Source organism: Nerophis ophidion, linkage group LG24 (assembly GCF_033978795.1).
Source record: "Nerophis ophidion isolate RoL-2023_Sa linkage group LG24, RoL_Noph_v1.0, whole genome shotgun sequence".
NCBI lineage: Eukaryota > Metazoa > Chordata > Actinopteri > Syngnathiformes > Syngnathidae > Nerophis > Nerophis ophidion.
The window spans coordinates 38,169,156-38,182,974 of NC_084634.1; the positions used below are offsets into that span (position 1 = coordinate 38,169,156).

The 13,819-nt window shown below is 37.8% G+C and overlaps 1 protein-coding gene across 16 annotated transcripts in view; it reads right to left on the bottom strand.

Annotated features, from left to right (window-relative positions):
- Positions 1-732: 732 nt before the first annotated feature.
- moxd1l (monooxygenase, DBH-like 1, like) overlaps positions 733-13,819 on the bottom strand; it is a 33,604-nt gene continuing 20,517 nt past the window's right edge. For all 16 annotated transcript variants that reach the window (XM_061886222.1, XM_061886225.1, XM_061886232.1 and 13 more), the window contains 11 exons: positions 8,950-9,102; positions 8,769-8,852; positions 7,215-7,370; positions 7,029-7,131; positions 5,426-5,598; positions 5,271-5,359; positions 5,074-5,170; positions 3,001-3,060; positions 1,388-1,491; positions 1,229-1,319; positions 733-1,119 (listed from right to left, as the gene is read on the bottom strand). In XM_061886222.1, the coding sequence (XP_061742206.1) occupies positions 979-1,119; positions 1,229-1,319; positions 1,388-1,491; positions 3,001-3,060; positions 5,074-5,170; positions 5,271-5,359; positions 5,426-5,598; positions 7,029-7,131; positions 7,215-7,370; positions 8,769-8,852; positions 8,950-9,102 (1,251 nt within the window). In that variant the 3' untranslated portion in view covers positions 733-978. The remainder of the gene's footprint in view (positions 1,120-1,228; positions 1,320-1,387; positions 1,492-3,000; positions 3,061-5,073; positions 5,171-5,270; positions 5,360-5,425; positions 5,599-7,028; positions 7,132-7,214; positions 7,371-8,768; positions 8,853-8,949; positions 9,103-13,819) is intronic.

The following is a 13,819-nucleotide window of genomic DNA, read 5'->3' on the forward strand; positions in this document are numbered from 1 at the left end:
CCTAGTCACATCCGTTGTGTCCTTGGGCAAGACACTTCACCCTTGCTCCTGATGGGTCCTGGTGAGTGCCTTGCATGGTAGCTCCTGCCATCAGTGTGTGAATGTGTGTGAATGGGCAAATGTGAAAATACTGTCAAAGTGCTTTGGGCTCCTTAAAAAGGGGTAGAAAAGTACAACCCATTTACCATTTATACACACTCTTTAATTTTGTCACACTCCATTTCCTTAGTTTATTAGTTAGTATTGTTTATTCACGGTGGCAGAGGGGTTAGTGCGTCTGCCTCACAATACGAAGGTCCTGCAGTCCTGGGTTCAATTCCAGGCTGAGGATCTTTCTGTGTGGAGTTTGCATGTTCTCCCCGTGAATGCGTGGGTTCCCTCCGGGTACTCCGGCTTCCTCCCACTTCCAAAGACATGCACCTGGGGATAGGTTGATTGGCAACACTAAAATTGGCCTTAGTGTGTGAATGTGAGTGTGAGTGATGTCTGTCTATCTGTGTTGGCCCTGCGATGAGGTGGCGACTTGTCCAGGGTGTACCCCGCCTTCCGCCCGATTGTAGCTGAGATAGGCGCTAGCGCCCCCCGCAACCCCGAAAGGGAATAAGCGGTAGAAATGGATGGATGTTTATTATATATATAATGAAATATCGAACATTAGGACCCCCTGGTGTCTGTTGCTGTCATCTCCCCTCCGCAAACCATAACAATATGTTTATATTCATATATATTCACTTTTACCTGTGGCCCTCTGAATCTCAGGAGGAAGCATTTTTTATTGAAATAGTAGTAAGTGCATATGATGAACATAAAAAAATGACAAAATCAGGTAAAATCATGGTAAAATGCAAGCAACTAAAGGAAAAGGTACTGCAATTATTCAGCAGTAATGATAAACATATGATTGCATGATTTATAGTTTGGCATAGCTACTGAAACTTGCACGAAGAATGCAACTAAAATAGAGATGTTGAGATTGATTTACATGAGAATAATCCACACAAGCACGATAAAAAGTGATGCTTGACGATACTTATGATTGGCGGCGTTGGTCTCACAGGGGACAGTTGGCGCCTCCATCACATCCCTCACTTGGCCAAACGGGTAATACATAAAATCAGACTGGGAGAAAGCAAGACGGGTTTCTTAGGATTGTCTTTTATGGGAGGATGACGTTTAAAAATGTCCCCGTAGAAGTGAAAGAGAAAGGGTTTTTGAACAGTGTACTCACGTTGCTGAAGGCGAACTGGATGTGTGGCAGGTTCTTTACCGCACTCTCATATTCTGTGATCTCCGTTTGGTTTTGGAGTCCGTCGGGGAATCTGTGGGCAAAATTCCTATTGAAGCAACCTCGGTATGCAAGAAGAATAATGAGAGAAGTTAGTATTACTGGAGATGAGAGGTGTTGGGCTGGCTGAGACATGTGGTGATGCTGATGCGCGGGTAGAAGAAGAGGAAGGCCAGGCACATTTCATCCATGGTGGATCCTCCCATCTGTTGAAAAGAGGTCATCATAATGTTTGATTGATTGAAACTTTTATTGGTGGATTGCACGGTACAGTACATATTCCGTACAATTGACCACTAAATTTAAGTCCCATCTGAAAACTCATTTGTATACTGTAGCCTTTAAATAAACCCCCTTTTTAGAATAGTTGATCTGCCGTTTTCTTTTCTACTCTGCCTCTCTCTCCCTTGTGGAAGGGGGGGCACAGGTCCGGTGGCCTTGGATGAAATGCTGGCTTTCTAAAGTCGGGACCAGGGTTGGACCGCTCGCCTGTGCAACGGTTGGGGACATCTCTGTGCTGCTGACCTGTCTCTGCTCCGGATGGTCTCCTGCTGGCCCCACTATAGACTGGACTCTCATTATTATGTAAGATCCACTATGGACTGGACTCCCACACTATTATGCTAGATCCACTATGGCCTGGACTCTCACTATTATGTTAGACCCACTATGGACTGGACTCTCTCACTATTATGTTAGATCCACTATGGACTGGACTCTCACTATTATGTTAGATCCACTATGGACTGGACTCTCACTATTATTTTAGATCCACTATGGACTGGACTCTCACTATCATGTTAGATCCACTATGGACTGGACTCTATTATGTTAGATCCACTATGGACTGGACTCTATTATGTTAGATCCACTATGAACTGGACTCTCACTATTATGTTAGATCCACTATAGACTGGACTCTCACTATTATGTTGGATCCACTATGGACTGGACTCTCACTATTATGTTAGATCCACTATAGACTGGACTCTCACTATTATGTTAGATCCACTATTGACTGGACTCTCACTATTATGTTAGATCCACTATGGACTGGACTCTCACTATTATATTAGATCCACTATGGACTGGACTCTCACTATTATGTTGGATCCACTATGGACTGGACTCTCACTATTATGTTAGATCCACTATGGACTGGACTCTCAATATCATGTTAGATCCACTATGGACTGGACTCTATTATGTTAGATCCACTATGGACTGGACTCTCACTATTATGTTAGATCAACTATAGACTGGACTCTCACACTATTATGTTAGATCCACTATGGACTGGACTCTCACTATTATGTTAGATCAACTATAAACTGGACTCTCACTATTATGTTAGATCCACTATGGACTGGACTCTCACTATCATGTTAGATCCACTACGGACTAGACTTTCAAAATATTATGTCACCCACATACGCGGTTCTCTCCAAGGTTTCTCATAGTCATTCACACTGACATCCCACTGGGTTGTGAGTTTTTCCTTGCCCTGATGTGGGCTCTGAACAGAGGATGTCCTTGTGGCTTGTGCAGCCCTTTGAGACACTTGTGATTTAGAGCTATATAAATAAACATTGATTGATTAAATGATCGACTAAATGGTAACACCCGAATAAGTTTTTCAACTTGTTTAAGTCGGGGTCCACGTTAATCAATTCATGTTCCTTTACTCGTTTAAACAATTTCTTTGTCATACGCACCCGTGTGACTCCTGTCCTATCAGCAGTGTTGTAGCTGCACTCCACCACTATTTCATCTCCCTGTGGAGCAGACAAGGTGTCATACACATAGTACATTCTGGAATGGTATGCACTAGAGATTTTTCCACATTTGGATTACACATGAAAAAAAACATAATATACTAGGGTTGTACGGGATACCAGTATTTGTATAGTCCCATGGAACTAATGATTCATATTCGGTACTATACCCACCTCTAAAAAGTACCGGTCCACCGTCCACTTACCTTTTTTTTTTTTTAATGGGCATGATGGCATGTTCGGCAGCGCACACTTAGAGTACTTACAAGCAGACACAGTGTGTAGACAGAAAAGGGATAATGGACGCTTTTGGCTTAAAAAGTAAAGATAAAGGTGAAGCTACAAACCCCATTTCCATTTGAGTTGGGAAATTGTGTTAGATGTAAATATAAACAGAATCCAATGATTTTCAAATACTTTTCAACCCATATTCACTTGAATGCACTACAAAGACAAGATATTTGATGTTCAAACTCATAAACTTTATCTTTTTTTGCAAATAATAATTAACTTAGAATTTCATGGCTGCAACACGTGCCAAAGTAGTTGGGAAAGGGCATGTTCACCAGTGTGTTACATCACCTTTTCTTTTAACAACACTCAATAAACGTTTGGGAACTGAGGAAACTAATTGTTGAAGCTTTGAAAGTGGAATTCTTTCCCATTCTTGTTTTATGTAGAGCTTCAGTCGTTCAACAGGGGTCTCTGCTGTCGTATTTTACGCTTCATAATGCGCCACACATTTTCCATGGGAGACAGGTCTGGACTGCAGGCGGGCCAGGAAAGTATTCGCACTCTTTTTTTACGAAGCCACGCTGTTGTAACATGTGCTGAATGTGGCTTGGCATTGTCTTGCTGAAATAAGCAGGGGCGTCCATGAAAAAGACGACGCTTAGATGGCAGCATATGTTTTTTTCAAAACCTGTATGTACCTTTCAGCATTAATGGGGCCTTCACAGATGTGTAAGTTACCCATGCCTTGCGCACTAATGCACCCCCATACCATCACAGATGCTGGCTTTTGAACTTTGCATCGATAAAAGTCTGGATGGTTTACTTCCCCTTTGGTCTGGATGACTCAATGTCGAATATTTCCAAAAACAATTTGAAATGTGGACCCGTCAGACCACAGAACACTTTTCCACTTTGCAACAGTCCATCTTAGATGATGTCGGGCCCATAGAAGCCGGCAGCGTTTCTGGATGTTGTTGATAAATGGCTTTCGCTTTGCATAGTAGAGCTTTAACTTGCACTTACAGATGTAGCGACCAAATGCATTTAGTGACAGTGGTTTTCTGAAGTGTTCCTGAGCCCATGTGGTGATATTCTTTAGAGATTGATGTCGGTTTTTGATACAGTGCCGTCTGAGGGATCGAAGGTCACGGTCATTCAATGTTGGTTTCCGGCCATGTCGCTTACGTGGAGTGATTTCTCCAGATTCTCTGAACCTTTTGATGATATTATGGAGCGTAGATGTTGAAATCCCTAAATTTCTTGCAATTGCACTTTGAGAAACGTTGTTCTTAAACTGTTTGCTCACGCAGTTGTGGACAAAGGGGTGTACCTCGCCCCATCCTTTCTTGTGAAAGACTGAGCATTTTTGGGGAAGCTGTTTTTATAGCCAATCATGGCACCCACCTGTTCCCAATTAGCCTGCACACCTGTGGGATGTTCCAAATAAGTGCTTGATGAGCATTCCTCAACTTTATCAGTATTTATTACCACCTTTCCCAACTTCTTTGTCACGTGTTGCTGGCATCAATTTCTAAGTTAATTATTATTTGCACAAAAGAAAATAAAGTTTATGAGTTTTAACATCAAATATGGGTTGAAAAGGATTTGCAAATCATTGTATTCTGTTTATATTTACATCTAACACAATTTCCCAACTCATATGGAAACAGGGTTTGTAAATGGATTCTGAACTGATGAACTATATTGAATCACTTTTATGAAAGAAGAAAGTAACAAGCTTGTTTTCAGTAAAGCTCCATCACACGTGGACAGGCTCACCTTCTTGATGGTCTTGATGCTTCCCAAAAAGGTGATATGCTGCAAGTTGAAGTCATAGTCAGGTTCCATGCCCAGGAAGCCTATTTGCCTTCCATTTCTATCCAAAACAAAAAGTACATTTGCGACGTTGTCTTCTTTCAAAAAAAAAGGAAAAAGGAGAAAGAACAACAAAAATTGCTTTTTTTTTTTTTTTTTACCTGAAATGTCCAACTCTGACTGCCCTCCCAGCCAGGTGAGTATGCAACATCACGGCAAACACCTTCAGGTCCGGCACAGGATCTATGATCTGGATGGAACAATAAATAGCTCAGCTGGTATACATTTAAAGAAGTATCCTGCTCAGAAGTCCTACCTCAGAAAAGAGGCTGGTGTTACACACGCCGTAGGTGCGGAATTTAGCAGCGTGAGGAGGGATGTTGTAGTCGGCGGAGGCATATGGCAACACGCCTGTGGTCAAGATGCCGACGTCATACTTCCGCAGTTGGTCTGTGTGGACCAGTCTCAGACCTGAGCTGTCAGTCCTGCCTGCAGTCAGGAGGGATTGTACTATTAGCCTATTTTCTGGACCATAGGGCGCAGCGGATTATAAGGCGCACTGCCGATGAGCGGGTCTATTTTCACACAAAAGGCGCACCAGATTACAAGGCAGGTTAAAGGGGTCACTATAAACTACTCAGTGGCTTAGTGGTTAGAGCAGGGGTGTCCAAACTTTTTCCACAGAGGGCCGCACACGGATATTTTTCATTTTCAAACCATAACAAAATATATGGATTTTTTTTTTAATCCTTAGAGCTCTTGGGGAGCACACAGGGTCTCAGTCACTAAAATGTTATAAATAAGTCAAATTATTATTATTATTTTTAATTTAATGCTTACAGTAAATCTCTATATCACCTTGCGGTTGATATAAAGTAAAACAAATAAGGTTTTATGCCTTTTCTCTCAAAGACAACTTTGTTTTTTATAGTAAAACTGAAATATGCAGTATATAGATAGATAGATAGATAGATAGATAGATGGATAGATTTATACTTTATTGATTCCTTCAGGATAGTTCCCTCAAGAAAATTATTATTATTATTATTCAATTTTTTTTTACAAAAAGTTGACCGTTATATTGTTTTTTTTGTACCACTACTACGAGTTGTTTGCTTTTTTTTTTACACTTATATGACAGTTTAAGAATGCTAAATTGTTAATTCACAGTTCTGATGGCAACAGTTTGTCACCGGGACAGATCTATCAGTCGATTACTGCAGTGGTTCTCAAATGGGGGTACGTGTACCCCTGGGGTACTTGAAGGTATGCCAAGGGGTATGTGAGATTTTGAAAAAATATTCTGAAAATAGCCACAATTCAAAAGTCCTTTATAAATATATTTATTGAATACTTCAACAAAATATGAATGAAAGTTCATAAACTGTGTAAAGAAATGCAACAATGCAATATTCAGTGTTGACAGCTACATGTTTTATGGACATGTTCCATAAATATTGATGTTAAAGATTTATTTTTTTGTGAAGAAATGTTTAGAATGAAGTTGATGAATCCAGATGGATCTCTATTACAATCCCCAAATAGGGCACTTTAAGTTGATGATTACTTCTATGTGTAGAAATCTTTATTTATAATTAAATCACTTGTTTATTTTTCAACACGTTTTTTTTTTTTTTTTTAATATATATCTTTTTTTCTAAATAGTTCAAGAAAGACCACTACAAATGAGCAATATTTTGCACTGTTATACAATTGAATAAATCAGAAACTGATGACATAGTGCTGTATTTTACTTCTTTATCTCTTTTTTTTCAACCAAAAATGCTTTGCTCTGATTAGGGAGTACTTGAATTAAAAAAAATGTTCCCGGGGGTACATCACTGAAAAAAGGTTGAGAACCACTGGATTACTGCACCACCTTGACACTCAGTGTGTTTATAGCATATAAGAGTACATACCTGATTCATTGTAAGGGTTGTTGTAATGGATTTGCAGCATAAAAAATGCACCGTTATCTGCACCTCCAACGGGGATGCCAGTATTTTCTGGGAGCTCAAAGACCTGAGGTTGAATATCGGAGGTGAAAGCATGCATGAATGAATCATGCAGCGGAAGTATGAGAGAAATTACGAGGCAAAGCTTACCCCTCCTCCTACAGCCCATCCTGCCATTACCGCCGTGCAGGAGTGGCCGATGTTTTGCCAGTTGCAGTCGCCGTCATAGGGAGTTTTTACATTGGCCGGGCAAGCGTAGAACAGTATGTGATGAACCAAGTCAGCGTGCTCAATCACGGGCTGAACCTGAAATTCATGAAAAAGCAGCACTGTGCTGAATGTTTATATTTTCTAAATTATGGGCGTTAAAAACTTTTTGTCTGGGGGACCGCATTGTGCTAAAAGAAAATGGTTAAGTAACCATATATAAATATACACACGCACATTATATATATATATATATATATATATACATATATAGACCTCCTTCCCTAAGTCAGATTATTGAAGAAAGCACACAGCCAGGAAAACCAACAAGTGGCTTTGTAAGAACCATATCAAGGTTCTGGAGTGGCCTAGCCAGTCTGCAGACCTAAATCCAATTGAAAATCTTTGGAGTGAGCTGAAAGTCTGTGTTACTCAGCGACAGCCCAGAAACCTGACTGATCTAGAGAAGATCTGTGTGGAGGACTGGGCCAAAATCCCTCCTGCAGTCTGTGCAAACCTGGTGAAGAACTACTGGAAACGTTTGACCTCTGTAATTGCAAACAAAGGCTACTCTACCAAATATTAATGTTGGTTTTCAAATACTTATTTTCAGCTGTATCACACCAATAAATTGTTTAAAAAAATCATAGATAGTGATTTCTGGATTTTTCTTTGTAGGTTCTCTCATACAGTGGACATGCACCTACCGTGAAAATTTCAGACCCCTCCATGATTTCTAAGTGGGAGAACTTGCAAAATAACAGGGTGTTCAAATACTTATTTTCTTCACTGTATATATATATATATATATATATATATATATATATATATATATATATATATATATACACACACTGTATAAAGACCTACCTACCTACCTACCTATATATACACATATGTATATATACATATATACACACATATACAGTATATATACACACACACACATATATATATATATATATATATATATGTATGTGTTTACATATATATGTGTGTGTATATATATATATATATATATACACACACACACACACACACACACACACATATATACACACATATTCATATGTACATATAAACACATTTATACACACATATGTATATACATCATATATATATACACAAACACATATATATACATATACATATATATATACATATAGACACACACACACACACACACACATATATATATATATAGATATATAAATATATATATCTATATATATATAGACACATATATACATATATATATATATACACACACACACATTTATTTTATTGCTGTTTTGTTGGATGTAAAGCATGCAAATTAATACATTTTCAATTAATATATAATATTAATAAATTATTTAAGCTAAAAACATTTTTTTAAATTGGTTTTTAAATAAATAAAAATTAAATACAATTTTTAAAAAATCATAAATATAAAAAAAAAAAAAAGTTGTGTAACATATGAACAGATGATATGTGCTGAAGAGAAAAGGCAAGAACCTGATATATATGATGCTTTGTGCTCAAAGGTGGAAGCTGCATGACTTTGCAGTGGTAATACGTGTCCTTTGCAGGAAGGGCGAGCTGCACAAAAAAATAAACATTTTATGTCACGTTAGTTAAAAAAGGTCTATTCCTTTGGGGACTACAAACACATACAAGTAGCCTCGTTTATTCTTACATTTTGCACCGTGACACTCATATAGTTTCCATTTGCCGCGGTGACTTTGGGCGCGTGATTCAGTAGGTTGATTTCCTTGGCGCCGGCCTGTGCTCCATGGAAGTTAATCTCATCTGTGGTTCCATAAGCATATATCAGGTAGATGGGTTTGTCCTGCAACAAATAAACAACAACATAAGTCTAACTTCAGTGGCAAATATGAAAAACATGTTTTTTTTTGCTCCGACAATGCACTTGTTTTCTCTTTTGGTTTCCTATACCTCAGACGTGTGGAATTACATATATTGAAAAGAGAACGTCCCCTTCCGTCGACGCTATGGGAGCTATTCCTTGTGGAAAACACCAAATCAATGTCGACGGCTCGGGGGCATTCAGACAGGCGAAACAGGAGAAGTGGCAGAAACTCGGTTGGTAAGGAAACAAGTTGGAAACTTGAGGTTTTACAAGAGACAACAATGGTGGCGTAACACAAAGGACGTAGAGGACAATGGAGTGAGGGTTGGGATTCATAATGCTTCTTAAAGCTCCATGGTGTACTGTAAAACAACAAACAGGTCATTGATAGTTGTTATGGGTCGTCATGACAACCACAAAGGGTTTTTCTTTCCTTATTCAACTATACTTGAGAACAATTAATACTGTATATTAATACAAAAACATTTCTAGATGTTTTGTTGATGCTAACACAGATTATTTAAAAAAAACATTTTTCTACTCGACAGAATGATGTTTAATTGTATCCTGATCTAATAACTTTGGAGAATATTTTTTTTAGAGTTGATGGAAAATGCGAAAGCGCAGTTCAGTCACTGAATGAATGTGATGGCGCTTTCACGTCCAAGTAGCTTACAAAACAATAAATACTAAAATTTTTATTTTTTTCCACTTTGTAAGTCACTGAAAAAACGCTGGTGGTTATATAAAAATATTTTATTTTTCTTAAATATGTTATAAACTGCTTTAGCTGGAATCATTTCAAAATAAAACAAGATTTTCCTGGTTTCTCATTGTCACTCCACTTGGTTGAGTTTTTCCTTGCCCTGATGTGGGCTCTGAACCGAGGATGTCGTTGTGGCTTGCGCAGCCCTTTGAGACACTTGTGATTTAGGGCTATATAAATAAACATTGATTGATTGATTGATTTCTTTAGAGTTGATGGAAAAATAAACAAAAGTCCAAGTAGCTTACAAAACAATAAATACTAAAATATTTATATTTTCACTTTGTAAGTCAATAAGAAAAAGCTGGAGTGATTATACAGAATTATCATTTTTAAAAATAATACAAATTCTTAAACTGCATTAGCTGGAATAATTTCAAAATAAAACTAAATGTTCCTGGTTTCTCATTGTCACTCCACTGGGTTGAGTTTTTCCTTGCCCTGGCGTGGGATCTGAACCGAGGATGTGGTTGTGGCTTGCGCAGCCCTTTGAGACACTTGTGATTTAGGGCTATATACATGAACATTGATTGATTGATTTATTGATTGATTGAGAGTTGATGGAAAAATACAGAAAGAACCAAAATATGATGGCGGTTTCACGTCCAAGTAGCTTACAAAAAAATAAATACAAAAATATTTCTTATTTTTCACTTTGTAAGTCACTGAGAAAAAGCTGGAGTGATTATACAAAACTATCTTTTAAAAAAATATTTATATTTCTTCAACTGCTTTAGCTGTAATCATTTCAAAATAAAACTCAATTTTCCTGGTTTCTCATTGTCACCCCACTGGGTGGAGTTTTTCCTTGCCCTGATGTGGGATCTGAACCGAGGATGTTGTTGTGGCTTGTGCAGCCCTTTGAGACACTTGTGATTTAGGGCTATATAAATAAACATTGATTGATTGATTGATTTAGAGTTGATGGAAAAATAAACAGAAAACCAAAATGTGATGGTGATTTCACTTCCAAGTAGCTTACAAAACAATACATGCTTAAATAATTATTTTTTTACACTTTGTAAGACAATGAGAAAAAGCTGGAGTGATTATACAAAATTGTCTTTCTTTTTTAATTATTTCATAAACTGCTAAAGCGGGAATCATTTCAAAATAAAACTCAATTTTCCTGGTTTCTCTTTGTCATCCCACTGGGTTTAGTTTTTCCTTGCCCTGATGTGGGATCTGAACCGAGGAAGTCGTTGTGGCTTGTGCAGCCCTTTGAGACACTTGTGATTTAGGGCTATATAAATAAAAATAATTGATTGATTGATTGATTGATTTCTTTGTAGTTGATGGAAAATTAAACTAAGAGCCAAAATGTGATGGTTTCACGTCCAAGTAGCTTACAAAACAATAAAATATTGATTTTTTTCCACTTTATAAGTCACTGAGAAAAAGCTGTAGTGATTATGCAAAATTTATCTTAAAAAAAAAAAAATGTCATAAACTGCTTTAGCTGCAATCATTTCAAAATAAAACTAAATTTTCGTGCTTTAAATATATGTTTATTTACATGTAAACACACTCTTTATCTATTTCTTAATTCATTAAAATGTTTCGTTAGCTTTATCCATAGTATATACTCTATTTATTGTATGCACTTCAAGGTCATCTTTCCCGAGGTCGGGTTGCGGGGGCAGCAGCCTAAGCAGAAGAAGATGGATGGATGGATGGTAATCTTTCCCATGTATTCTGCACAATACATTTTTATTCATGTCATTTATTTATTGAGTTATTTACTTACAACGTGTCTGTCCATTTTTACTCTTTACTTCTATATTTATATTTTTTATTTATTTATATTTTACATTGGCCCTAACATAAAAGGTACAGGCAGGGCTGCCCCACACTCAACATACATCACACACTCTGCGTAGGGCGCAGATACTTTACTGTGAATGTATTCCTAGCCCCTTCCTGTTCTGTCACTGATAACAATATAATAACAAATTTCACCCCAGACATCTTTAATTCAACGTTAGTGCAGGGCTGGTTATACTCTATCCAAACAAATGTTAGAAAGATATGCAAATATGTTTTAAGTATGTTAAATTGGTTTTTTTGCACCACATTTTTGACTAAAATTAAAAGGGGAAGTGAATTGTATTTATGTAGCCCTTTCCTCTAGCGATTTAACATTTAATTATTGAACAATTTATTTCTAATCAATTTGTTGTATACTCTCACTATTATGTTAGATCCACTATGGACTGGACTCTCACTATTATGTTAGATCCACTATGGACTGGACTCTCACACTATTATGTTAGATCCACCATGGACTGGACTCTCACTATTATGTTAGATCCACTATGGACTGGACTCTCACTATTATGTTAGATCCACTGTGGACTGGACTCTCACTATTATGTTAGATCCACTATGGACTGGACTCTCAATATTATGTTAGATCCACTATGAACTGGACTCTCACACTATTATGTTGGATCCACTATGGACTGGACTCTCAATATTATGTTAGATCCACTCTGGACTGGACTCTCACTATTATGTTAGACCCACTATGGACTGGACTCACACTATTATGTTAGATCCACTATGGACTGGACTCTCAATATTATGTTAGATCCACTATGAACTGGACTCTCACACTATTATGTTAGATCCACTATGGACTGGACTCTCAATATTATGTTAGATCCACTCTGGACTGGACTCTCACTATTATGTTAGACCCACTATGGACTGGACTCTCACTATTATGTTAGATCCACTATGGACTGGACTCTCACTATTATTTTAGATCCACTATGGACTGGACTCTCAATATTATGTTAGATCCACTATGAACTGGACTCTCACACTATTATGTTAGATCCACTATGGACTGGACTCTCACACTATTATGTTAGATCCACTATGGACTGGACTCTCAATATTATGTTAGATCCACTCTGGACTGGACTCTCACTATTATGTTAGATCCACTATGGACTGGACTCTCACTATTATGTTAGATCCCCTATGGATTGGACTCTCACTATTATGTTAGACCCACTATGGACTGGACTCTCACTATTATGTTAGATCCACTATGGACTGGACTCTCACTATTATTTTAGATCCACTATGGACTGGACTCTCAATATTATGTTAGATCCACTATGAACTGGACTCTCACACTATTATGTTAGATCCACTATGGACTGGACTCTCAATATTATGTTAGATCCACTCTGGACTGGACTCTTACTATTATGTTAGACCCACTATGGACTGGACTCTCACTATTATGTTAGATCCACTCTGGACTGGACTCTCACTATTATGTTAGATCCACTATGGACTGGACTCTCACACTATTATGTTAGATCCACTATGGACTGGACTCTCAATATTATGTTAGATCCACTCTGGACTGGACTCTCACTATTATGTTAGATCCACTATGGACTGGACTCTCACTATTATGTTAGATCCCCTATGGATTGGACTCTCACTATTATGTTAGATCCACTATGGACTGGACTCTCAAACTATTATGTTAGATCCACCATGGACTGGACTCTCACTATTATGTTAGACCCACTGTGGACTGGACTCTCACTATTGTGTTAGATCCACTATGGACTCGACTCTCACTATTATGCTAGATCCACTATGGACTGGACTCTCACTATTATGTTAGATCCACTATGGACTGGATTCTCAATATTATGTTAGATCCACTATGAACTGGACTCTCACTATTATGTTAGATCCACTATGGACTGGACTCTCACTATTATGTTAGATCCACTATGGACTGGACTCTCAATATTATGTTAGATCCACTCTGGACTGGACTCTCACTATTATGTTAGACCCACTATGGACTGGACTCTCACTATTATGTTAGATCCACTATGGACTGGACTCTCACACTATTATGTTATATCCACCATGGACTGGACTCACACTATTATG